This window comes from Chenopodium quinoa, unplaced genomic scaffold (assembly GCF_001683475.1).
Source record: "Chenopodium quinoa cultivar QQ74 unplaced genomic scaffold, ASM168347v1, whole genome shotgun sequence".
Lineage (NCBI taxonomy): Eukaryota > Viridiplantae > Streptophyta > Magnoliopsida > Caryophyllales > Amaranthaceae > Chenopodium > Chenopodium quinoa.
The window spans coordinates 1034722-1059528 of record NW_018744502.1 but is presented as its reverse complement, the minus strand read 5'-3'; the positions used below and the strand labels follow the sequence as shown (position 1 = coordinate 1059528).

The 24807-nt window shown below is 37.7% G+C and overlaps 2 protein-coding genes, 1 long non-coding RNA gene and 1 pseudogene across 3 annotated transcripts; 1 reads left to right on the top strand and 3 right to left on the bottom strand.

Moving 5' to 3' along the window:
• Positions 1-9327: 9327 nt before the first annotated feature.
• LOC110697959 (cold and drought-regulated protein CORA-like) lies at positions 9328-10593 on the bottom strand. Its single transcript, XM_021875355.1, has 2 exons — positions 10397-10593; positions 9328-9982 (listed from the first exon to the last, which is right to left on the bottom strand). The coding sequence occupies exons 1-2, from the start codon at positions 10500-10502 to the stop codon at positions 9531-9533; spliced, it is 558 nt and encodes a 185-aa protein (XP_021731047.1). The 5' UTR covers positions 10503-10593; the 3' UTR covers positions 9328-9530.
• A 4748-nt stretch (positions 10594-15341) lies between these two features.
• Positions 15342-15737, top strand: LOC110698156 (protein FAR1-RELATED SEQUENCE 1-like). The gene has a single exon (XM_021875563.1). The coding sequence runs from the start codon at positions 15342-15344 to the stop codon at positions 15735-15737; it is 396 nt and encodes a 131-aa protein (XP_021731255.1).
• Positions 15738-17852: 2115 nt separating this feature from the next.
• On the bottom strand, positions 17853-20905 carry LOC110698155 (annotated as a pseudogene).
• A 2-nt stretch (positions 20906-20907) lies between these two features.
• Positions 20908-23249, bottom strand: LOC110697958. Its single transcript, XR_002506618.1, has 3 exons — positions 22723-23249; positions 22359-22554; positions 20908-21441 (listed from the first exon to the last, which is right to left on the bottom strand). It is a non-coding gene; the product is annotated as an uncharacterized LOC110697958 (long non-coding RNA).
• Positions 23250-24807: the final 1558 nt, after the last annotated feature.

The window sequence follows — 24807 nt, the reverse complement described above, 5'->3', positions numbered from 1 at the left end:
CTCATTGGAAACAACACAAAATTACTGGAGTTCGTAAAGGGCTGGTTGGGAAAGTGCTTTTCAATGAAGGACTTAGGAGAGGCACAGTACATATTGGGCATCAAGATCTAAAGAGATAGATCTAAAAGGATGATTGGATTAATCCAGAGTACTTTCATTGATAAGGTACTGGCTCGATTCAACATGGAGAATGCCAAGAGAGGGCATTTACCCATGTCCCATGACATAACTCTCAGCAAGAAACGGTGTCCATAGACACCTGTTGAGCGAGAAAGAATGAATCAGATCCCATATGCTTCGCTGATCGGATCGATCATGTATGCCATGATATGTACAAGGCTAGATGTATCATATGCCCTGAGTGCAACGAGCCGATACCAATCGAACCCAAGAGAGGAACATTGGACTGCGGCCAAGAATATCCTAAAGTATCTATAAAGGAACAAGGATAAATTCCTGGTGTATGGAGGCCAAAAAGAACTTGTTGTTGAAGGTTACACCGACACTAGCTTCCACACTGACAGAGACGAGTCGAAGTCACAGTCAGGATACATATTCTGTCTGAATGGAGGAGCGTTCAGCTAGAAGATTGCCAAGCAGAGCACCACTGCAGACTCTACAATTGAAGCCTAGTACTTGGCCGCTTCAGAAGCTGCCAAGAAAGTTGTTTTGATTCGCAAGTTCATCAGTGAACTTGGTGTACTACCCTTAATCAAGGGGCCGATAGACCTCTATTGTGATAACAATGGAGCTATCGCTCAAGCCAGTGAGCCGAGAGAACACCAGAAGGTTAAACACGTGCAAAGGCGATTTCACATGATAAGGGAGTGGAAATCCGAAGGTGAAATCAGATTTTGTAAGATTGGCACAAATGATAATGTGGCCGATCCTTTGAATAAGCCGCTGCCTCAGGTGAAACACAACAAGCACATTAAGGCAATGGGAATCAAGCATGTTGGAGACTGGCTTTGAAATTCCCTGTACATGTGTTTTAATTAAATAGATTATTTATTGTAAGACACTGTATTGAAACCATTTATTTATGGAGTAATTAATTTTTGTGCAAAATTATCATTCACTCCATTACTATTTAATTGTGGTTTAGAATTAAATAATGAGTCCATTTGATTTACGGAAATATTCAAAACAGGGTATCAAGACAATGTCTTGGATAAAGAAACACCTGTTAAGTGAACATTGAATATTTAAATCGAAAATAATCCCTAATCGAGGTCATCTAACAAATAGACGATTGATGACCGCCATAGATTAGTGTGTAGTATGATTTACAGCACCGTTTCTTGTGCTGCGAGGACGTGACAGTTATAAATCATTTGCACAGGTACATTTTCGAACTGTACTGGATAAGAAGTACTTTAAGAAATTTCAAAATTGTCATAAGTACATTTCTCATTATGACTATTGGAACCTGTTTCCTCCGACCATGAGTATTGTGAAGTTTTCTTGTTTGAGTACTAGACTCTTTGATGTTTCCTAACGTCTACCGTAACTGGGGATCATAACGGGAACACTCGGGAGACTAAGTCCTCTTAGTAAGAGGAACTTACAATGCAAGATTGGGATTGTCCCCCTATTGACAATAGGGAAAATGTTTTGTTGTTTACATGGCCGCTCGAAGAGCGAGACTGTGAAAATGCATGGCCGTGCTCAGATGGATTTTAGAAATCATTTGCTTATTGACAATCAAACTCGGAGATCGAGAAACATATCTGAACGTAATAAGGATGACGATGAATCTTACCTTATAGTTCACGAAGAAATATTAAGAGACATAGGAAATGGGATATACACTATATGCACACTTGTCCGGAAGGACAAGTGGGAGATTAAAAGGAATGGTGTCCTTCCAACAAGTGTAGTCTTCCGATAGAGGGTTCAGAATTATTACAGAGTTAATTCTTCAGTAAGATCAAGTGATCGGAATGCCTAGGTGAAGGCCGCTTCCGATCAGTAATATCGAGGTACAATTGATATTACAACTTAATCTTAACTGAACCCTTCGGGTCGAACCCAATCGAATCACCGATCCGAGACGACAAATTAATCCGAAAGGATTTAATGAGTCGACAGAATTTTACGAATACAAACGTCGGATTTAATGATATCGAGCCTAGGGCGTCGAGACCGAGCGTCACAAAATCACAAAGCGACAAGTATGAACATAGCCCTAGCACCACACTAGCCTAGCCATGTGAATGCTAGGCTAGTTAAAGCTAGCATGGCTAAGCGCAAGCCTAAGCACAGGTGTGCTAGGTGCACCATCGCAGCCTAGGCGCACCATCGCTGGCCTATCGCAAGCACTAGGCGCACCAGGAGCACCTAGCAGCCTATCGAAAGCACTAGGTGCACCAGGAGCACCTGGCAGCCTATCGCAAGCAATAGGCGCACCAGGTAGCCCATCGCAACATGCATGCTGGCTTGCGTGCTAGCCTTCGCATGGCAGCACCAAGCAGCCCACCATGCGTGTGCCAGGGCCTGGGCGCCAGGACATTACTAGGCCACACACAGCAGCCTAGCATCGCTACGCACTAAGGATGCTAGGGGATGCGTGGGTGTGCATGAGATGCTAGTGCATGTGCGTGTGCGAGAGGTGCTGCGAGGCTGATGCGTATGGTGCGAGGCAAAGGGCCAGCATACGTGGCTCGCTAGCAGCACGCATGCTGGCTATGCGAGCATGTGTGAAAGGTGCAGCGGGGATGCGTGTGGTGCGTGGGATGCTGGGGCCAGGGCCAGCACAATGTGCTAGTAGCGCCAGGCGCTAGCACAAAGCACCAACACCAGCACAGCCTAGCCCAGCACCAGCGTGCACTGGCTAGCTAGGATGCTGGGCAGCAAGGCAGTGCTAGCTAGCAGCACTAGCTGGCAGCCACCTAGCCTTCCTTGTGCATGCATGTGGGGACCAATCAAGGGCTTTGGGGAGCAAGGCAAATGGTCCCCCCTCCTAGCCTTGGTCATCACTCATTTGCATATGATTGTGCCACTTGTCGCAATGTGATTAAGTTAATTATTTATTTAATTTGGAATTAAATAAATTGTTGATTTTTACCAACTCTCTTACATTGATGGGAGATTGGAAATCAAGGGTGCGTTTCCCTATAAATACCAAAGGCATGGTATTGGGAAATACACAACCTTGAGTGGAATTAAAAAGGCAACTCTTATAATTAGAGTAAACTTTTGATTCGTAAAACTCATAGTTTTGTTTTGTCCGGGTCTTGACTAACCTTCAAGACTTGGGACGCTCGGGTCGGGTCGAGGGTACGATCCGTCAGAGATCTCGTAGTTTCGGGATTTTGAAGTAAGAGCTCTTCAGGAGCGAAGCACGCAGCAAAGGTATCATTCTTGTTCTTAATCTTGTTTGATTAAGTTTATTATGCTTGTTAATTGCTTTAATTAAGGGGCGGGTCTTGGGGGGTTTCCTTCCGCGTAGTGTCGGGTCACTACGAAACCCTACAATATACACATTGAGACTCATAAGTAAAGTTAATTGAAAAAACTAATTATTTAGTTACATGAATATACAAAAAAATATGGGAGACCATGTATGAATTCTATATCCTTTGAAAATGGGGTTGGGTAGAGTATCCACCAGTTTGAGATGGCATAGAAGATTGAAATTGCTTATAGCCTGGCAACAAGGAACATTATGTGATATAACAATTGGCATTGCTAATTTTAACTATTGATTGAATTAGCTCTGTGGGGTAAGTTGTTTGTGTTAGTTCAGAATTTCTCTTGATATTAAACATATGTCTTGCCTGCATCAATCATTTATTTCAGGTCCAAGCGGTTCTGACAGTGAGTCACTAGTAAATAACCGCTTACAGTCTTGGGATTGCTCCAGCCCTTCGTGTATAACACACACTCTTTTTGGAATGGATATATTTGAACAAATGAATTGCTATAGTTGTCATTTGGAGCCCAGGCATATGAAGTACACTTCTTTTATTCATCACATTAATGCCAGTTCCCTGCGAACAATGAAGGTATGACTTTTAAAGCGATATATTAGACACTATCAATCATCTTCTCGTCTTATGCTTCATAAGTTCAATAGGGCTTAAACAAATTTTATCTGTCCTTAGGCATATCTTTGGCTTACTACTTGACTTCCTGTTATTTTCAGATAATCTCTTTTTAATTCACCTTCATTAAACAATGTCTTGACTTTTGAGGTTAATATACATGGCTTGATATTAATTAAATGTCATACTTTGAAATAGGTCTTTTTGCTACAATGGAAGTTCGCGGGTCTACTTTGATATCATGAGACCATGAGAGCAGCAGAACAGCAGTAGCAGTGCAGAACCAAAACAACAGTACCAGTGCAGACAGAAGACACACAGCAGCCAGAAACCTTGGACACTTCAAATTTTTTTTTGGAAGAAAATTGTAATATTTTAGCCTTTTTAAATGAAATAATGTAACTTTATATATATGTTAATGTTTCCATATCAATTAAAGTGAAAAAAATGCAAATTATTTTTTTTATATTTTTATTTTTTGGGGTATTTTTGGCACCGGTTTTGACCAAAACCGGTGCCAAAAGTTTTTTAAAATTTTTTGTGACACTTTTGGCACCGGTTCTTGCTTTGAACCGGTGCCAATAGTATTGAAAAAAAAAACGTGCCATATTAGTTGGCACCAGTTAACCGGTGCCAAAGCATGTAGTTGGCACCAGTTAACCGGTGCCAAAGCATGTAGTTGGCACCGGTTAACCGGTGCTAAAGGGGGGGTTTGAACCGGTGCCTTTTTATCTTTTTCGTCTAGTGATAATCTGAGAAGTTAAATGTTACTCTGATAGGAAAGTGATGAACTTTTTGTATGATAAGATTGGGAACATTTAACTTGTTTTTATGGCCTCTCTTTCGCAGTGGCTTTTGCACTGGGATGCCATTTGCATTGTATTACGTTACAACTTGTTGTACCGTGCCTTGAGATTTATATATATAGTATTTTGATTTCTCTAGTTCTTTTTTGATAACTGTTTGATTAGCTAGGAAAATCTAATTGAGTGCGAGACAAATAAACTTCCTCTTGTCGGTAAAGATACCAAGTTAGGCCTTCATTATTTTTGCATCATAAAATCCCTTTCCTGAGATTATTTCTTTTGTTACAACATTTGGCAAATAATAGGCATGTTCAGTGTCCTTTCTTCCCTTTAAGGTTGACAGAGTAATGAAGGTATTCAATCTTCTGTTAGTACTTATGGAGTTATGGGCTAGTGCTTTACTAATATAGGAATTAGAAAATCTATTGATTTTTTCACCTCCTTATTTTGGCTTCTAGTGTAGGTGAAATAAACAGTAGCAGAAACAGTAGCTTGGGCAGCAGAAACAACAGCTGGCAGAAACAGCAGCAGACATAATCAGCAGCAAGGATCTGCTAGCCAAAACCAGCAAGCCACGCCAGCAACACCTCAACAGCATTCCAGCAACACAGCACCAGCAATACAGGAACAGCAAGCACCAATAACAGATATCAGCAGCAACAGGCTGGAGAAAGCAGGATGTGGTTGAACCAGCAGATAGACAAGGAGCAGCTGACTAGCTGAAGACCAGCAATGCCACAGCAACAGAATCCAGCATCAAGAGCCAGGACCAGTACACCAGTGGCAGCACCTGCAACCAGCAGCAGGCTGGACAAAACCAGAACAACCCGAACAACAACTTGCACACACAGAGCTGCAAAGCAGAAGCAAGCAAAGACTTTGAATTCATATTAATAAAATTCTAATTTAATTTTGTAATTTTCCTTATAGGTAACAATGTACAAACTTTGAATTCATATTAATAAAATTCTAATTTTTTAAAAAAAAATTCTTATTTTAATTGTATTATTACTATTATTATTATTATTATTATTATTATTATTATTATTATTATTATTATTGGCATTAGGTATAGTAAACCGTGGCATTAGGGTACATGCATTGTGTGACATTAGGTATAGGGAACCGTGGCATTAGGTTATATGCACGTGGCATTAGGTATAGGAAACCGTGGCATTAGGTATTATAGCTATTGCCACGACAATAATGTTGCCGTTGCAATAGGTATTGATCTAACGCCACGGATCATTGATACCGTGGCATTAGGTGTCATATGACGTTGCATTAGACCTATTGCAACTTCAGCAGATGTCACGGTACATGGCCGTTGCTTTAGGCCTAATACCACGGATTTTGACGCCTAATGCAACGGATTTGAGGGTTGTAATAGATCAAAAATGTAGTAGTGCAAACAATTAGACCCTCGAATTCACCCCTCTTCTTCATTCACTTTATTGCTCTGATTTCATCATCATCCACGCATCATCATCATCAACGACCATAATCACCAAATCAAACACCATCATCTCCGATCTCACTCGTGATTTGAGTAAGTTATTCGCAGTCGTCCAATTTCTTTTAATTCCGTTCAATTGGACCTGATAAACGGAGTGGCCGCCCATACCTATTGGAGCGGACGTTCCTTGCTTCTGCCCGAAATTGATGAAATTGGATGATTGAGGAGCGCCCGCGTCGTAATGAAGAGCACCCGCTCTAATGGGTCATCGATTTGGGGCTGAATGGGTGCTTGTTGCTACGATTTGTGGGGGTGTGAATTCGATTGATGGTGCTGCTGGGCAGTGTTGCTACTGTGTGCGGCGGCTGGTGGTGGGTCGGTGCTAAAAGAGGTGTGAATGGTGGGTTGCAGTATCAATTATGACTTTTGTTGTGGGGATAAAGAAGGTGGTGGCATGGAGAGTGTTGGGTGGTGAATTGAGGTGTGGGTTGCGGTTTGGGCGTTGATGGCAGGAGGGTTTGGTTCGGTGGATGTAAGTGGTGAAACGGTGGTATTGTGGGGTGAGGGATGCTGCTGACCATTTCGAGTATAGAATTGATGATTTTACTCTTACCTCAATTTATGGTTGTAGTATTAATGGCGAGCAGAGAGAGAGAGAAACCCAGTTTGATGTGATAGTGTTGCAGAGCATTCATGGAGGAAAGGGGAAAGAGAACACAGAGGAAATTCGTTGGAGGGAAAATTAGAGGGAAAAATGAAAGGGGAGTGCGATTATCAAAATAAGTGGCAGCAAGTAGGAAAACTCATGGGTAAGTGTTTGAAACTGGGAGTCAATGCCGGAAAAGAGAGCCCAGGTTTCATTAAACAAAAAAAGTGATCGTGGTGGTTTTTCTAAACAAAGAATTGTTTAAAAGGTTTTTTCTTGCAAAATGAGGCATTTAAAAGGTTTTTTTTGACAAATTATTCTAATATAATATGTATTTTAACAAGGGTGAAAATAATATTACAATAAAAAAAGAATAGAAGAAGTACTTTGGATGTATTGCTTTGACTAATTGGTTTGAATACATCTAGATTATATACACATGGCCTTTCTAGCATATTGTGCACCTCAAAACACATTGCCCCATTTTCCTTTTAAAATATCCTTAACAGGTTATTAAATCAAATCCTTTTAAATAACATGTACCTTATCATCTCCATACATTATTTATTTGTAAGATTATATTCTAAAGAACTTTATACATCTCTGAATATTATTTGAGAACTTTATTAAATATTTTTTAATCGGGAATTTGTTTACTTAATTTACACCTTTGTAACATGAATCACCAAACTGGCTATATGTTCATCAATATACTCCCCGTTAATTTTTATGTGCAACTTTTACTATTTTGGTCTGCTAAGCATTATGTGCAACTTTCTATTTTCTTTCCTCTTTTAGTAAAAAAAAAACTAGTTAAATGTCAATTTTACCCTCATTTAAAAAATTAAAACACAATTTACTAACTATAATCAGATATTATTAATCACTAATTCTCACCCAATTTTCACCCCAACCAACCCAATCTAAATCATCAACTCTTCATCTTCAATTCAAGAAACCCAAAACCATCCTCATTCATCTTCATCTTCATTTTCACCTGTCCCCATTTTTTCTCTCTCCTCTTTCAAAACAAGAGACATTCATCTCATCTTCCCCCATATTTGCTCTCTCCTCTGTCATCCTCATCTTCCCCCATTGATCTTCTTTCTCTCTCTTCAACTTCAACCGGCGATTTCGTAGGTTTTCGCGAGGGTGGTGGTTGTTTCGTGGGGGTGGTACTGGTGGTGGTGAAGCCTGCGTTGAAGACGGCGGTGGTGTTGGTGAAGGCGGTGTGGGTCGTGGTTTTGGGTTCGAATTGGGGGTTTAATTTCTGGTGGGTTGGTTTTCGTGGGTTGTCGTTTTCAGTGGGTTTGTTCTCGTGGTTCCGTTGATGGGTTTTGGTGGATGGTCGTGGATTTGGGTTTTGGTGGGTGGGTTTTGGTGGGTGGTCGTGGGTTTGGGTTTCGTGGGGTTGTTTGGAGGTGGTGGCCTGGGTTTTTTGTGGGTGGTACGGTGGTGATTTCGTGGGGGTGGTGGGTTTTCGTGAGGGTGGTGGTGCTTTCGTGGGGTTGGTTGTGGTGGTGGTGAAGGCGGCGGTGGTGTTGGTGAAGGCGGCGGTGGTGTTCTCCGGTCTTGGTGGTGGCAGTAGGTGGTTGATTAATTATCCAAACATTCTCTCTCCACCTTAATTACATACCCCTATAATACATTAATCATCATCATCAAGTTTTGCCTCGTGAACCGTAAAACCCCCTAAAGTTGCACTTAAAAATTAACGGAGGGAGTATTAATCTTCATCGAACATTTATAAATAGAGCTTTTGAATAGACTATGTTACTTACCTATATTCTTATGGGTATCAAATTAAGTTCAAAATTAAATTGAAAGATGGAATGATTATGTTTATCCAATAGAATTCAAATATGCTTACAACAAAAACTTATTGAAGGTACCAGAAACGCCTACCATATGATTTATTAAATCCATTAATTATTTATGATACTTCCTCCATGTTTAAATAATTAAAATTGAAATGTTTTAACTTTTTGCACTATTCATCTAATTTACTTTGACTAATATTTGTGATTTATACATAAAAATAAATATAGTCTTGTGGGTACTTGTTAGAACCGTCTCAATGAATAGTTTATTAATATTCACTTGTAATAATTTTTACTTTTTGATGATTACAAATATTATTAGTTAAAGTGTTGCATTAACATACATGCACAAGGAAAACGTTTCATTTATTTAAACACGGAGGAAGTATGATCGTAAGTAGTCCAATAACTAAGCAAGGTTAGACATAATAATACATCGTTGAGAAAGTCAACGAATTCTTCTAGGAGAACGACGTTACTCTAATCGTACGATAATAACAATCGACATGTTATTACAAAAAGTAATGAACAAAAATTCAGATAAAAAAAAATATATAACATGCATGTAACTTCAAATACAACGTCTAATTTTATTATTTTAATGTTGGATAATTTGGAAATTATAAATGGTACATGAAAGGATGATCAGTACATGACCAACTACAAGAAAAAACATGATAATACCCAACTCTTTGATCAGTACATTATTCACATATAATAATATCGACACTCCGCACATTTTATAGCCATTACTTATTAGTTACCCTTTTGTTCTTGGGAAGTTTTTATCTCATTTGGAGGATAGTGACCACCATGTCCACCGTGTCCGTAAACACCGCCTTGGCCATATCCACCACCATGTCCGTAACCGCCACCATGGCCATATCCCCCACCATGTCCATAACCGCCACCTTGGCCATATCCCCCACCATGTCCATAACCGCCACCTTGGCCATATCCACCACCATGTCCATAACCACCACCATGGCTATATCCACCACCATGTCCATAACCACCACCATGGCTATATCCACCACCATGTCCATAACCACCACCATGTCCATAGTGTCCATGCTTAGACTCCTCCACGGACTCCTCTTCTTTGGGCGGGTAATGACCGCCGTGTCCACCATGACCATAGTGACTGCCACCATGTCCTCCATAGTGGCCGCCACCATAGTGTCCATACTTAGACTCCTCCACAGACTCTGAAAAATAAGAAATATATGCATTATTTTATTAGTACATTGATGACATTCTTTTCTAATCTTATAATTTGCTGTAAAACTAAAACACTACGGAGAGAGGAAAAAAAAATAAAAATAAATGCGACTAAGACTTACTATCCGCTCAGTAAAAAATTAAAAAGATATAAACTTTATTTTGAAAAAGTATACAAATGATGTACTTTAGACATGCAAGTTCCAAAACCCTAATGATCAAAACAAGGTTATGCTTGGCTCCTTGCATATGCAATAACGAGATTTAAATACATCCAATGTGTGCATTTAATTTCAAATTATGTACAAAACTGTTAAAAGATTATAAAAAAAAGTAATGATATTTTAAGTGCTCTAGTTGGATACTCGTAAAATAGAAATTAGAAGGCAATAGAAACTCACGTGATTTCTCAGTGGTGGAAGATTCAGCCAACTGACGAGCTGAGCATATGACAAGAGTCACAGCAATAAGGGCAAGCAGCAAAGCCTTTGAATAGGCCATTTTCATTACTTCCCTAGGAAACAAGCTAATTAACTTGTAGAACTATTTGTGAATTTAACTAACTCTTCTTTAGGTTTGGTATACAAAAAATAAATAAAAATGTAGCACATATATATATAGGCAATAATATACGAAAAAATGAGGGGCCCAAAGTAGGTTAACAGTACTATAATTAATAGTGGTGGATATTAAAAGAGGGTGAAAAAAAAATTGAATAAGGGTAATAAATTTTAGTAAGGCAATCAAGTTAATTAGTACAATTATGTAAATCTAAGTCTCATAACATAAACTTAGTACGTGGATATTATATGTACGTTACATTGCCACCTTTGATTTCAATTTTACTATTTGACAAGTAAACGGTACAACTTATTTAGACTTATGATTGAAAACGATATCACCTAATTTGTGGATAGGTGTGGTAGCAACTAGAAAATTAATTAACCAAGTACATATAGCAACTCACCTTATAAACTCTTAAATAGATGGACCACGCACTAACATTAACGTCACTATGTTTAAATGTTGATATTTCTAATAAAGTCACTATATTAATATAAAAAAGGAAAAATTGACATGATTAATTCCAACTTTGTCCCGTCCGCTAATATTAATACCAACTTTCGTTTATTTTTTATTAATCCCAACTTTATACTTATTCGCTCTCATTACACCCAACCGGTCATCTAACTTGATGTAGCAAGTTATTAGACACGTGGCAGCACCTGATTCGTTAAATTTTTTTAAAAAAAAAATATAATAAATTAATTTAAATAAATTTAAAAAAAAAATTAAAACCAAACCCAGAAGGCAGGCGGCATCCCTGCCATCTCTGACCATTTCCCCACCCCCGATTCCAACACTTCTAGGATTCTCCTCCTTCAATTTCGCCAGTCCTAGGTTTCCCCTCCCTTGATTCTGCCACTTCTAGGCTTCCCCTCCCCCGATTCCGCCACGAAATTGGCCACTAACGGCCAAAATCGGCCGATTTAAGGTTGAAATCAACCATTCAGGCCCAAAGCCGGCCGATTTCGGCCGTTTGAGGCCAATTTTGGTGGTCGTTTGTGGGAGAGGCGGTTATTTTTTGTGGGTAACGGTCGGTTAAGGACTGGAGAAAGGGAAGGGTAGGTTTCTCGGTAGTCGAAGGTGTAGGCCAGGGGCTGGGCTGTGCTGCGGCCGTTACCGGTGGTGGTGGTGGAGTGGCTAGTTAGTTTTAGGGTTTTTAATTTAATTTTTTTTTATTTTCTCCTTTTTTTCAGCCAATAAAATATTGACACGTGTGGAAAAAAAAAAGTCCAACTCACAAATGGTAACTTGCTTAACTGGTTGCAAGTCACTTGGGAGCGTTTTGGGCAGATTGGGTATAAAGTTGAGATTAATAAAAAATAAACGAAAGTTGGAATTAATATTGGCGGACGGAGCAAAGTTGGGATTAATCATGGCAATTATTCCTATAAAAAATACTATATGATGAAAACAAAGTTTATTATGTTAAAATAAAAGGTATTAAATTGTAATAAAGGTCATATATATAAGACATAAATAGTTTTATAATAATTAAGAGTTTTAATACACGGGTCAATGTGATGAATATAAAGGTCACTACTCACTATGTTAAAATTAGATTCATTTGGCAGGATAACTATTGGCGCATAGTAGCTATGGGAATAGTGGTGTATAGGATGGCAATTGTGAAAATAAAATGAAGTTTGGTAAAGGAAAGTGGGCCCACATGTAACGGTACAATAAAAGCAAAGCGGGGGAAGAAAAAAGAAAAAAAGAAGCGGGAATTGGAAATGTAGGGAAAAAAATGGGGAATGGAAGCTCATGAACAATGGTGACATCACTGTTCTTATATTCTTCAATTCTAAAGACCAAATTGCAAATAAATAGTAGTAAAGTAGATTATAGTGATGAGAAATCAGTTAGGCCACATTTTGGGTGTCGATCTAGCCAAAACATTGGTGGAAGATGGCAAAGTCCGGCATGGATGGGCAAGGGAATTGCAATTTGACGCTGAGAATGTAAGTATTTACCTTTGTCCGTGTTGTTTTTTGAAATTGAGGGTTATAATTGAGTATTTGAAGTGGGTAATTATGAAATGTAGAGTCTTTTAATTAGAATAATAGGGCTAGGGCCATTCGTTGTAAATTTTATTTGAACTTCAATCCATGTAATTGAGTCAGTATATGGCTAATTGGTATTGTTTAATTGAGAAAATCTTTGATATGAATGTTGATTGTTCATTATTATTTGGGTAAAATGGTATTGTACATGAGTTGATGAAATTTGTTGTTTGTATTATAATTTTTGGGAATGTGTTGTTTTTAGAATGGGAATGGAGTAAAGGATGAGTATCTCCTAATTCTATTAGTGTAATTAATTTATTTTAGAACCTGTTGGTGTAAAAAATGAAAAAAAATAAAATAAAAAGCTTGTGTTTTTTCGAACTAGTTGTTGTCAAAGAAGGGAAAAAAAGTATTAAGCTTGTGGTTTTTCCTTGATAGTGATGGGATTGTGGGTTTGCATGGGAAGTTGTTGTGGTTGGATTGATTTGTTATGAATTATGTGATGATATAGTATGTTGGGTTTGGTGTTTTTGTGTATGATTTGGTTATTGGTTATTTGTTGTAATGCTTTATCTAGAATGAGTCATGGTTCTGTATGTGAATTAGGTGGATATCGGTGATGGATATGAAGATGGTGGAGAGGATGAAGTATTTGTTTATGAGGAGATATTAGAGAGTGATGATGGATATAGAGTAGAAGATGAGCAGGAGGTTGAAGAGGGGGGAGGTCTGGAGGTTGAGGATAAAGGGGCAGATTATGAGAAAGATGAAGTTGTGCCTGGTGTTGAAGGGGAGTTTGATGGGGCTAGTGTAGAAGGTTCCTCATTCATAACCCCAAAGAAGAACACGATAATGGTAAACACTGTGTTTGGTGTGGAAGAGGAAGTACCACCCCCAACTTTGGGCATGGTATTTGGGGGTTGGGATGAGTTGGATACCTATTTCTGGAGTTATGCTAGACAAAAGGGTTTTGGTATATTAAGGGTTGCTTATGGGTGGGTGGATGTGAAGAAGGAATTGGAAAAGGGAAAGTGTTGTAAGGAGAGAAGGAATGCTAAGTGAACTTGTGACTATTATGGTTATGCTTCAAGGAAGTGTAAACGGGATGCACTGAAGGAAGGGTTGTTGCAAGATGATGAGATAGTTCAAAAATGGAAGACTAAAAAGTGTGGTTGTCCAGTGGAGTTGTATGCCAGTGTTAATGAGGAAGGGAGCTGGGTTGTTCGAAGGCTGAATTTGGAGCACAAAGGTCACATTGTTACTCCGAGAAAGTCAAAGGATGTAGCGATGTACCGGAAGCATGAGTTAATGGTGAAAAACAATCACTTGGTCAAGTAGGTGCATATGGCGAAGAAGTCTAAGGTGAAGGTATCCCAAATGTACAGTTGTTATGCTCGAGAGCGTAATGGAGTGGAGGAGATGACATTTACGTAAAGAGACTTAGAGAATGCAGTGGCTCAGAAAATCAGACTTGAGCTTACTAAGGGTGATGCAAATGGCATGATAGAATAAGAATTTTTTCCATCTATGTCGGTTTGGGAAGGACGGCGCATTACAAGATGTTGTGTGGGTAGACGCGAGGAATAGAGCTGCGTATGAGGAGTTTGGAGATATTGTGTGTTTTGACAGTATGTATTTGACAAACAAATTTCACCTTCCCTTTGCTGTGTTTATCGGTGTGAACCATCATGGGCAGAGTATTTTGTTTGGGTGTGCATTGATCTCTCGGAAGACGGCGGAGATGTATGAGTGGGTGTTGAGGACTTGGCTACATTGCATGGGGGGTAAAGCTCCTACCTCAATCCTAACTAATCAAGATCCGACGATTATGAAAGTTGTAAACTTGATTATGCCTGAGAGTTGCCTTAGGTGGTGCATGTGGCACATACTTTAGAAGTTTGGGAGGTATGTTGGTAAGCATGAGGACTATGAAGTTGTAAAGGATGAGTTTGAAAATATCATTTATGTTAGTTTAGATGCTGATGAATTTGTAGATCGTTGGTAGACGCAACTGATTATTAAAAACTAGGAGATAATGGTTGGCTTGAAGGTACTACACTTCCATATGTTCTGTTTTTTTTTTTTTTTTTTTTTGTGATTGTTAGTGATTTTTTAGAGTATGCAGAGGTTGTGTAGCTGGCTATGTGCAGGGGACTAGAAGTTGTTTCAGTTCTTACTTAGAGCAGGAGCAGGTTTAGTGGTAGACTTTTGTACCACTGAATGTTATTTTTTACTAATTTTCTTATTTTTGGCATATTTCGGAGACAGTGAATGTACCATTCACAGGAGTCCAGGTGTATGAGGTTTGTTTGGTTTTAGATAAGCCAGTAATTGCAATTTTTTGAAATGTAGGGTTGTATGAGAAAAAAGGCACATGTGGATCCCAGCGTATTTGAAGCATTTATTCTGGACCGGGATGAAAACGACCCAACGATCGAAAAGTTTCAATCACTTTTTCAATGGTTATGTTGACAAGCATACAACGTTGTCTGAATTTGTGCTTCGATATTGCGATGCAATGCAGATAAGGGCAGAGTCAGAAAGAATTGCGGACTCCAACACAATACGGTATGTTAGGAATTTAGCTACCAATTTCCCAGCAGAGGAAGTGTTCCGGAAGTGTTACACGGACGCCAAATTTAAAGAAGTTTAGCGGGAGTGCAAAAGAATGTTGTACGTGCGTCGCCTAGATGACTATGAAGTTGGTAAGAATTGAGTTGAGTTTGTTATTGACGACCGAGTGTGGATCAAGCAAAAATATGCAAAGAAAGAATCTATGACTAAGATTCGAAGATGCTATAGGGTGTGCTATGACAGTAATACGTATGAAGCAAGTTGTGAGTGTAAACACTTTCAGTTTCATGGAATCATTTGTCGACATATGATCTATGTGTATGACCATTGTGGTGTTTCCATTGTTCCTGAGAAGTATATTCTACGTCGTTGGAGGAAGGATATTCAAAGCAAACACACACGAGTGAAAGTAGCTTACCATGATCCACTTAAAACCGATGAAGCCAGGCAATATCACAAATTGATGGGGATGTATGAACCTATTTACTCAAAGGCTTCAGCTTGTAAGGAGGGTGTTGAGGCTGTGGCAGAGTTGTTGCAATTGATGGACCTTAGAGTCAATGAAGTGTTGGCAATGGTTGCCAAAAGACAGGAATAGGCAGGTAAGGATAATGAAAACGAAGGTAAGGATGATGGTGTACAAGGTGTTGTTCGGACGCCTTCTTCCATGGCTTTCAACAAGGGGCCTGGTTGTACAAATACACCAGCCACACATGCATCTGGGTTGCGGAATAGAATCCATACACCAGTTAGTGGGTTTGTGGGGAGTTGTGATGGATCCGTCCCGGCAGTGATTAAGGATCCACCGCTGCCCAAGAAGAAGGCCCATCGTATAACCTACGTGAGGTATCCATCTTGCACAGAGAAAAAGGGAAAAGAAAAGGCTGCTAGGGCGAAAAATGCAGCAAAGAAGCAAGTTGCGGCGGCATATAACAATATGTCATTGTCAACAAATGACTATATACGATCGGTTGGAGGGATTCAAATGAGGGATGTGGATGGTTCCTTAGGGTACTTCACTTCTGTTAGGGGAACAAATTCTGGTGGGTTTTTTTGCAAGTGTATTAGGTACCCCTGGTACATCAGGTTCCAATCACTTGTAATGTAATTGATTCAACTGGTTGATTAATGCATTGCAATGTACTTGTTGTATTTGTTGTTTAAACATGTTGTAGTGGTACAGTTATTGTGCATGAACTGTACCATTGGGCACTTATCTTCATGTGTTGAAAATAGAGGTGGTTACATGAATAGTTTCTTGTGAAATTGTACCTTATGATTCACAGATTGCCACTGTAAGCAGGGTGGTACATTTTCAGCATATGTAGGGTTTGAAGGTCAAAGTAGACGTTGTCAGAGTTCAAATCCATATTGATCTATTCTTTTATTGTTACCGTTGTAAACTTTTATTCTTGTTGTTCTGTTTATATGTCCTGAATATTTGCTTTTGATACAACGTAAACTAATATAGATTTGTTTGATTATGAAGTAGCTGAGAACAATACAGCTAATATTGAAAACTACTGTGTTTGTGTGTGTTGTTCTGAACTATAAAACATATTATTATATACAACAGAAACACAAATTTAACAAATCATAATCTGCAAGTTAAAATAAGAAAAGTCATTATACAAATCATATTTATCATACATGATGGATGAGTAGAACATGTAATATTGTATAAAATACGCTTATTTTCATCACACATTTACAAGTTAAACAAGATATTGTATTTTCAACATACTAATCAAGCTATGCTTGATCTTTCCTTTAAAGTTTCCAAAAAGAAAAAAAATAAATAAAAATCCCAGCAATCTTAATAATAAAGCTTCTCCCTTTACTCTAAAGCAACCCACCCAAGCTTACACAGAATATGAAATTAAGATCGAAACTTTATGCATTAAAATAGCAATTAAGAAGTAATTAATTTCAAAATTAAAACAAGAAGGGATCGGAATTGCAAAATCAGGCTGAAATCTTCCTTGAACATTGACAAACACTTCATTAATTTTTTAGCTTAAAGAGAGAAGAGGGAAAGAATACCGTGCACGTGGCAGTGAGGAGAGGAGCGGTAGTCTTAAATCTCTTCTTAGTTATAATCTGAAATCCTAGAAATCGAAGTGTCGTAATGGATACCGCGACCACCGTCACAACCACCATCACCTCCATAAACCCTAGAATACGATAGTCGATGATGATTCAAATCCTTTTTTACAAATCAATACCTAAAATCAAAAATATGAAAATAAAACAAAAGCCAAGAGGCAAACACTAGACGAAAAAGATAAAAAGGCACCAGTTCAAACCCCACCTTTGGCACCGGTTTTGAACCGTTGGGTATTTGAGGGATGCCAAATCCATGAAAATTTGGCACCGGTTCAAAACCAGTGCCAACTAAAGCATTTAGCATCGGTTAACCGGTGCTAACTATATGATTTGGCACCGGTTAACCGGTGCCAACTACCATGGCGCGGTTTTTTTTTTTCAATACTATTGGCACCGGTTCAAAGAAATAACCGGTGCAAAAAAAACCCCACTTTAGGCACCGGTTCTTGCTTTGAACCGGTGCCAAAAGTCTCAAAAAAAATTTAAAAAAAACTTTCGGCACCAGTTCTGGTCAAAACCGGTGCCAAAAATACCCCAAAAAAATAAAAATAAATAAATAAAATTTGTTGCATTTTTTTCAATTAAATTGATATAGAAACATTAACATATATATTAAGTTACAAATTTTCATTTAAAAAAGGCTGTAATATTACAATTTTCGTCCAAAAAAAATTAAATAATCCCGACTTATCTCTGATCGACCTTTCTTGCATTTCATTTAATTAACTAGCTGTCCTGGTCTTGTGTTGGTGGTTGTGGCTGTGTTTCTGCCTCGGTCATAATGGAGATCTACACCCACTGTCATAATGGAGATCTACACCCATTGGCTAACGGTGATTCATTTCCCATAAGAAGCTCCATGAAACCAGTGTGTTGTAACTCATCGTCACTTTGCTGCTATTCGGTGGCAGTAAGTAGCATTGGTTGCTCGTGCTGTCTCTCTCTTCTCTCGTGATGAGTTACAACAGGATGCTAGTTTGTTCCTATAAACTAAGAGAACATTTCCTTTTGATTTCCCCTATTCCAGAAGTTCAAGCAATTAAGAAACAATCAGTAGCAAAATTGCTTTCATAAATTCAAAAGAAAAATTCTCATAGTACCTCAGACATTAATTTTTCATTAACTAATAATTCACCAAACAATTATACAAGAAAGTTCAAAAGACAGCAGAAAGAAGAATGAAAGAAGAGAAACAATTGCTTAGAACAAGTGATCACAATCTTGTAGCAAAATTTATATTTTATGCTCACACAAGTTCGTACCCAAAAGAGGAAATAAAAACAGCTATCCAAGTTATTTTAGGTATGAGCAAAAAAAAAAAAAATACTGATAACCTCCTCAAAGTGGTTCATTAATGACTCAAAAAAATACTGATAACCACTTTTTCTCCAAGATCGTCATCCTTGAATTTGCAGTGTAAAGTAAGGTCAATTCCCTCACCTATATAATTATAGATTATTACCTGTGTCTTGAGTTCAAGAGCACCACGATCACCATTGCAAAATGTAGCAGCAAATATAATTGCAATTGAGAATACTTGAGCCCTTGATCTCACCATTAAATCCAAATATTATTAACTAAAACTTGATTTTTTGGATGCAAATAATCAATGGGAAACATGAAATATAAAAAAGGGCCATCGCAAGAGCTCTAAGTACAAAGTATTAAGGAGAGTAAGGTGACGAAACATGAACTACCAAATAAGATTGATTCATCAGTGATCAGGGGAAGAGAAAATGAAGAAAGCGTGTATTTTTTTTTTGTTGAGAATGGTTTTCGTTTTAACATGCCAGAGAGGTAAATATATAACAAGCAAATTTAAAAGAAAATACCATCGCAAGAAAGAATTTCCTGGGCATGAAGGCTGCTAATGTAAGTGCATGCAACCCGCAAAGTAAGCACAAAGTCACAAATTTTGTACCAAGTCTTCATCATCAACAGCTTCCTCAATAACATTGATGTAAGAGCCCACATACATCCTGTTAGACATGGCATCAGCAAGTTTCGCTCGAGCTTCTTCATGGCGGGGTAAGAGAAGGATAGTATTCAGGACCGCCAATCTCAACTGTGAATCCGCTTTCTTCTGTGTGAACCCCAAGCTCTTGAGCATGCCATCCAACTTTTCAGAAGGAAAAAAAAAATTTGAACATTAGGAAAAAACAGAAATAAACCCCAATAGCACAATAAAATCAAGGTTTATGAGTTAGTTTGATTTAGGCTAACAGCATCTGTTTAATTTAGGCAAACAGAATTTTACTGTGTGTTCATGAAGGAATGAGAAATGCATAACAGTAAAATCGGGGGCACTTTGTTCACTAAAGGAGGGACTTTCAAGACCAATTGGAGAATCTAAGACATGATGGTTAAATCAATGAAATGACTAGATAGATTAGTAGGATGAACCTTGTTAATATCAGCTAAACCTCCTTCTACATATCCATATAATAAGTACTCTGTTGCTAAACCAGTCAATGTTATACATGAGAATATGTTCAGCATCTAATCAAAGACATAATACTGTCATAATCATAAGTAGTTTCCTTTTAATTAACATGAGGTTTCTCCAGAGAAAATTAAGTACAAGGGAGCCTCATAAAAGCTTGCACCAAGAAGAGACCATACCGTAGATGACATTTTCCCTGTGTTGGTCTGCAAATTACAGTCACAAATTGATTCAGAATTTCAAAATCAAGCAAACAAAGCTCATAAAAAATAAGCACGAAAAAGGCGTTCAAACATACTAAAGCATAAGCTAGTTGGACAAGCTAAGACAGTAAGACATGATAGTTTAGAGAGAGTGTTAAAGGGAAGAGAACTCAACAGGTCATAGTGAGAATAACTTACTTCCTCGACAAACTCAAAGTCAAAAAAAAAATTTCCTGCTTGAACATTGAGAGACCCTTCTTTGCACAAAGCTTCTAAACTTGAAAGTGTATAACTTTTTGGAAGGATGCCAAGCAAGTAGGCAATAAAAAAGTGTCCAGCTTCATGCTGCAGTTGAAAATTGATCTTATGGTCAACTCAAGGATAGCAAAAACTTAAAGTGTGAAGAAAACTAGAAAAGGCCACCTTTAAGGAAACATCTACCATATATATACATTTAAAGATAAAAAAAATCCAATAAGACTACACGTATTAGCTCCAGGAAACGAGAAAATGAACCATGTGCTTACTTGAATAACCTGGTTGTGGTACTTTTAACTGATGGTATGGCCAATCGTATCAAGAGCTAAGCCGGAAATTCCTCCACCAAAAGAAATCTGTTAGAAGCCACATATTAACACATTGTTTAAATGATTCAAAGCATTTCTCTAAGCACAAAAACTTAATACAGTGACTCAGTCCATGAACAATATTTTCATAAGCCTCTACCATTAATGTAGGAAAAAAAATTCTCAAGTTTGACAAAGGAAAGAAAAAAAAAGTTACCAGATCCAATGTCCACAATAACAACAATCCCAAAGAGATATAAAAGAGTTGCTGGGGGCTAAGTTCAAAGGCGTTCCAAGCAGTAACACCACCTAAAACCGCAGCAATCTGCAGGTTCCTTTCAATTGAACAAAGAGTCGTGTCCACAGGCGACAAAAGAGAAGCAGCTTCAATTCCAGTTAGCTTTAATTCATCCAAAATATACAGTCTCTGAGGTACCTGCACTGCACATCACACTTCCACTTAATAACACAATACTAAACTCCAAATCCATAATATCTCAACTTCGAGACAATAATCATGTTTGTGTAGGGATCCTAACATCCAGAAAGCACTTCATAACATTGTTCAAATTCAAATTGTTCTAGGCTTCAAACACTCACACCCTTATCCAATGTATCATGTCAAGAGTCAGACACAGGCCATACGGGTTACTGAAGCTCGACACAAAGATTCACATGTTAAAAAGCTTGAAACTAATGCAAGTAATACATGTCTCAATGACATAAATCTAGATACATGCAAACAGCTAAAGGAAAAACAAAGTGTGCAACTCCACCTATAACAACCCGATTTTTTAACAAAGGAAAAACAAAAACAGAAAACGTAAATGTATCTAAAAGCAAATCAATGTCGATTCAAACCTTCGTGCCAGCCCACCAATCAAAGAGCCAAACAGTCTCCAACCATAATAGTTTTGTTACTACTTTGTTAAATTTCCGATACATATCTTTTGACAAGGGTCGAACTAAGACATAAAGAATAGCCTGAACACACAAGCACAACAAAGAAAGGGTTCAAGATATGCATATTAGTGAAAGAAAATCATCAACAACACACAAAAGCAATTATACAGCATGTTAGCATAGAAATAGTGACATAATTTTGTTTTAAGACAAATAACATGGTGTTTCTGTGTGTATTGACATTATTTTGTGGCCTTGATCATACTACAAAACATCAAAACAAATCGTCACATCTCAATTCGCTTAACACAAGATAGTCAAAAATCTAAATCTAATGGTCAACCCACCTCTCTGGCAAGAAGCACATGATAAATGGATTATATTATATATCATTATATCAACGATATCCTATTCTCCTAGCAACAAGCAATACAAGTTAACAAGAAGCACATTATTGATCCCACTTTCTCTAGGATTGAAGATTCTAATGTATACTTCGTACCTAATAATTTGGGGGCCAATGCCAAGACTCGTTCCGAAAAACCCAAGTCCTATAAAGTATAAACAACCCTCAACCATTACACATTCACCATTTCGTTCCAAATTCTATTCTAGCTATTGTATCCCAGACAAATTGAACATATGAACTACTTCCCTTTTTAATCAAACATATTTACATATACATTTAATGCTAAAGTTGGTGTAAATTGCACTAATATACCCACAATGCATGTTATATAATAATCCATTAGATGATTAATATATTAGCCTTATTAAATTTCAATTCAAAGATAATAATTCTAGGCTATCAATTTTACCCAAAACTAAAAACCCATTAAACAATTTTATGCAGCAGAACCAACATTAAACTCATTATTTAAGAAAAACCCATCAGAATTCAGAAGTATATTCAACAATCAATTTGACTATAAATAAATAAAAAAAAATAACAACAAATTATAAACTAGAGCAAATGAAGTGGGGTTTAGTGTAGTTACCTGAATGGGATTAATAATGAGGCCTGAAAGAAGAAAAATTTATCCCACCGGAATAATTACAAAAATAATAGGTAATTTGTGAAATCATCAATCTTCATGCTTGTTTTAGCTGTTGTAATTTTCTGCTCTTTTGTTTGTTTTCTTTCCTCCTTTATGCCCCCTGAATCGTGTTTCCGTTTTAGCTGATTTCCCTTTCCTTTATAATTCAATCAAAGAATATAACTAAGAATTTAACATGCAAAGAATTTCGCAATATGTAACATGCAAAACTGAAAGTGACATACAAATCGCAAGAAATCAACAAATTAACACATAATTTCTCCAGTTTTAACAAAAACTCAACATATAATTATAAAGTTAATACCTGAAACTTTCGATTTGGGTGATTACTGAACAGATAATCGAGCAGAAGAGAGAATCTAGCAATTCGTGAGAAAAGAAAACGAAGAAAGGAGAGAGGATGAAGAACAGATGAGTATAGAGAAGAGATATGAGTACAGAGAAGAGGGAAAAGAGAGGAGAGAGGAAAGAGAAGAACAGATGAGAGAGGAGATTAGAGAACGAAAAGAGGCGGAGAGCAAAAGGGTTTATACTCGAAATTTTAATTCAAATTTTTTTTTTGGTTTTTTTGCCTTTTTTTTAATTCGCACCGGTTTGAACCGGTGCTAATTACCATAGTTGGCACCGGTTTAAGGCGAACTGGTGCCAAAACCGAATTTTTCAATCCCGCCAATTTCTTTCGGCACCGGTTTTCAAGAACTGGTGCTAAAGGGGGGGTGCCTATTTCATTTTTTCTACTAGTGAAACCCTAGATTGTAAAATCGATAGTCGGTGATGATTTAAAAGAAAAAAAAAACAATTTACCCAAGAAGCTGATCCAATGGAGAACAAAAGGCTCAAAAGCCATTTCAGGGAAGAGCTTAATGTACGGCTTCAATGGAGAATTCAAAATACAACTTGAATGGAAATGATTCAGAGTACTGCTTCATTGGACTAGAGAGGAAAGGATTCAGAGTATTGCTTCATTGGACTTCAATGGATGACGGGTTCTCGAGGATGGAGAAGGCAGGTTGCAAAGTTGGAGGAATCCCTAACCATTTGAATTGAAGAAGGGGAATTTGGGGTTTTTTTAATTTGGAGATAAGAAAACTGCGGGGGATAAAATAATTGGACACTTTAATTTAGAATTTCAAAATTTTGGGTCTAAAATACAGAGGGAAAGAAAAAAATATTAAAAGTTTAGTAGCCGTCGTGTTAGCTCTTGTTGCCGTTGTATTAGCTCAATCTATTACAACAGCATATAAGGGACCGTTGCAGTAGATATGATATATAATTGACTATTGTATTAGTTAATCCTACCGTTGCAATAGGCTATCTATTGCGACGACATTGAATAGGGTGTTGCAATAGCTCATTTTTTAGCGTTCCATTTTATCAAAAATGTAGTAGTGTTGGGAATTAGTGGGTTTTGTTTTATTTCCTTTATTTTCTATTCTCTTTTTTTGTTTTATCCAACTGTAGGCGGCAAGTAAGAAAACTCATGGGTCAACGCCTGAAATTTGGAGTCAATGCCGAAAACGAGAGCCAAGTTTCATTAAACAAAAAAAGTGATCGTGGTGATTTTTTTAAATAAAGAATCGTTTTAAAGGTTTTTTTTGACAAATTTTCCATTATATTATTAAAATCTTTAATTATTTATTTAAGTAAAGTTATAAAAGGTTAATGTTTAAAAGTAGTACAAATGGTATAAAACTTGTAGACATCTACTTTTGGCCTTATGTATACACCTAAAAATGTCTCCCCAAAACCTAGCCCGGTGATGAACAACATTTCACCACCATTATTGGTCGGGTCAAGTATTTAATTTTGGGAGTGCTTAAAACCCACATTCAGTCAAACATAGCCTGCAAATTAGTCAACAGATTAGTCCAAATGTTTATTCAAACTCAATCCAATCCACATTTTAGCCCAAACCCTTTTTAATTCATTTCGTGTTATTTATTAATTAAGCCCGATTAATAAAAAAAACCCATAAGAATGAAATAAATCTGTAACTTTGGAACGACGCCTAATTTATCACGTGCTTAATGCAAATTTAAAGATAACAATGAACCTAGGCGATTTTCTAGAAAACCAAAATGCCGCGCCATGGCAATGCCTACTACGACACGATAATTTATGCCACGCCACGGCAACATTTCCCACGTCACTGAAAATTCTGCGGCGTCATGGCTATTTTTCCGTGACACGACAATTTTTAGGTTTAATTATTTCACGGCGCTTCAATTCTAGTGTTCCGTGTTTCACCCCTTATATTTTCTCTACAAATACGAGGCTGATTTCTCAGTTTCGGGGCACCAAACAATTCGCTCCTTCCCTCTTATACACCGAATCATTCTCTCTTCTCTCTCTTATGCTCTAGCCTAAACACTAGCCTACCCTATTCTCT

Bases quoted from the DNA above. Each gene is read 5' to 3' on its own strand.
- LOC110697959 (XM_021875355.1), bottom strand. From the start codon at position 10,502: ATGAAAATGGCCTATTCAAAGGCTTTGCTGCTTGCCCTTATTGCTGTG. The intron at 9,983-10,396 runs GTGAGTTTCTAT...CTTATTTTTCAG, and splicing joins TTCCACCACTGAGAAATCAC to AGTCTGTGGAGGAGTCTAAG.
- LOC110698156 (XM_021875563.1), top strand. From the start codon at position 15,342: ATGACTAAGATTCGAAGATGCTATAGGGTGTGCTATGACAGTAATACG.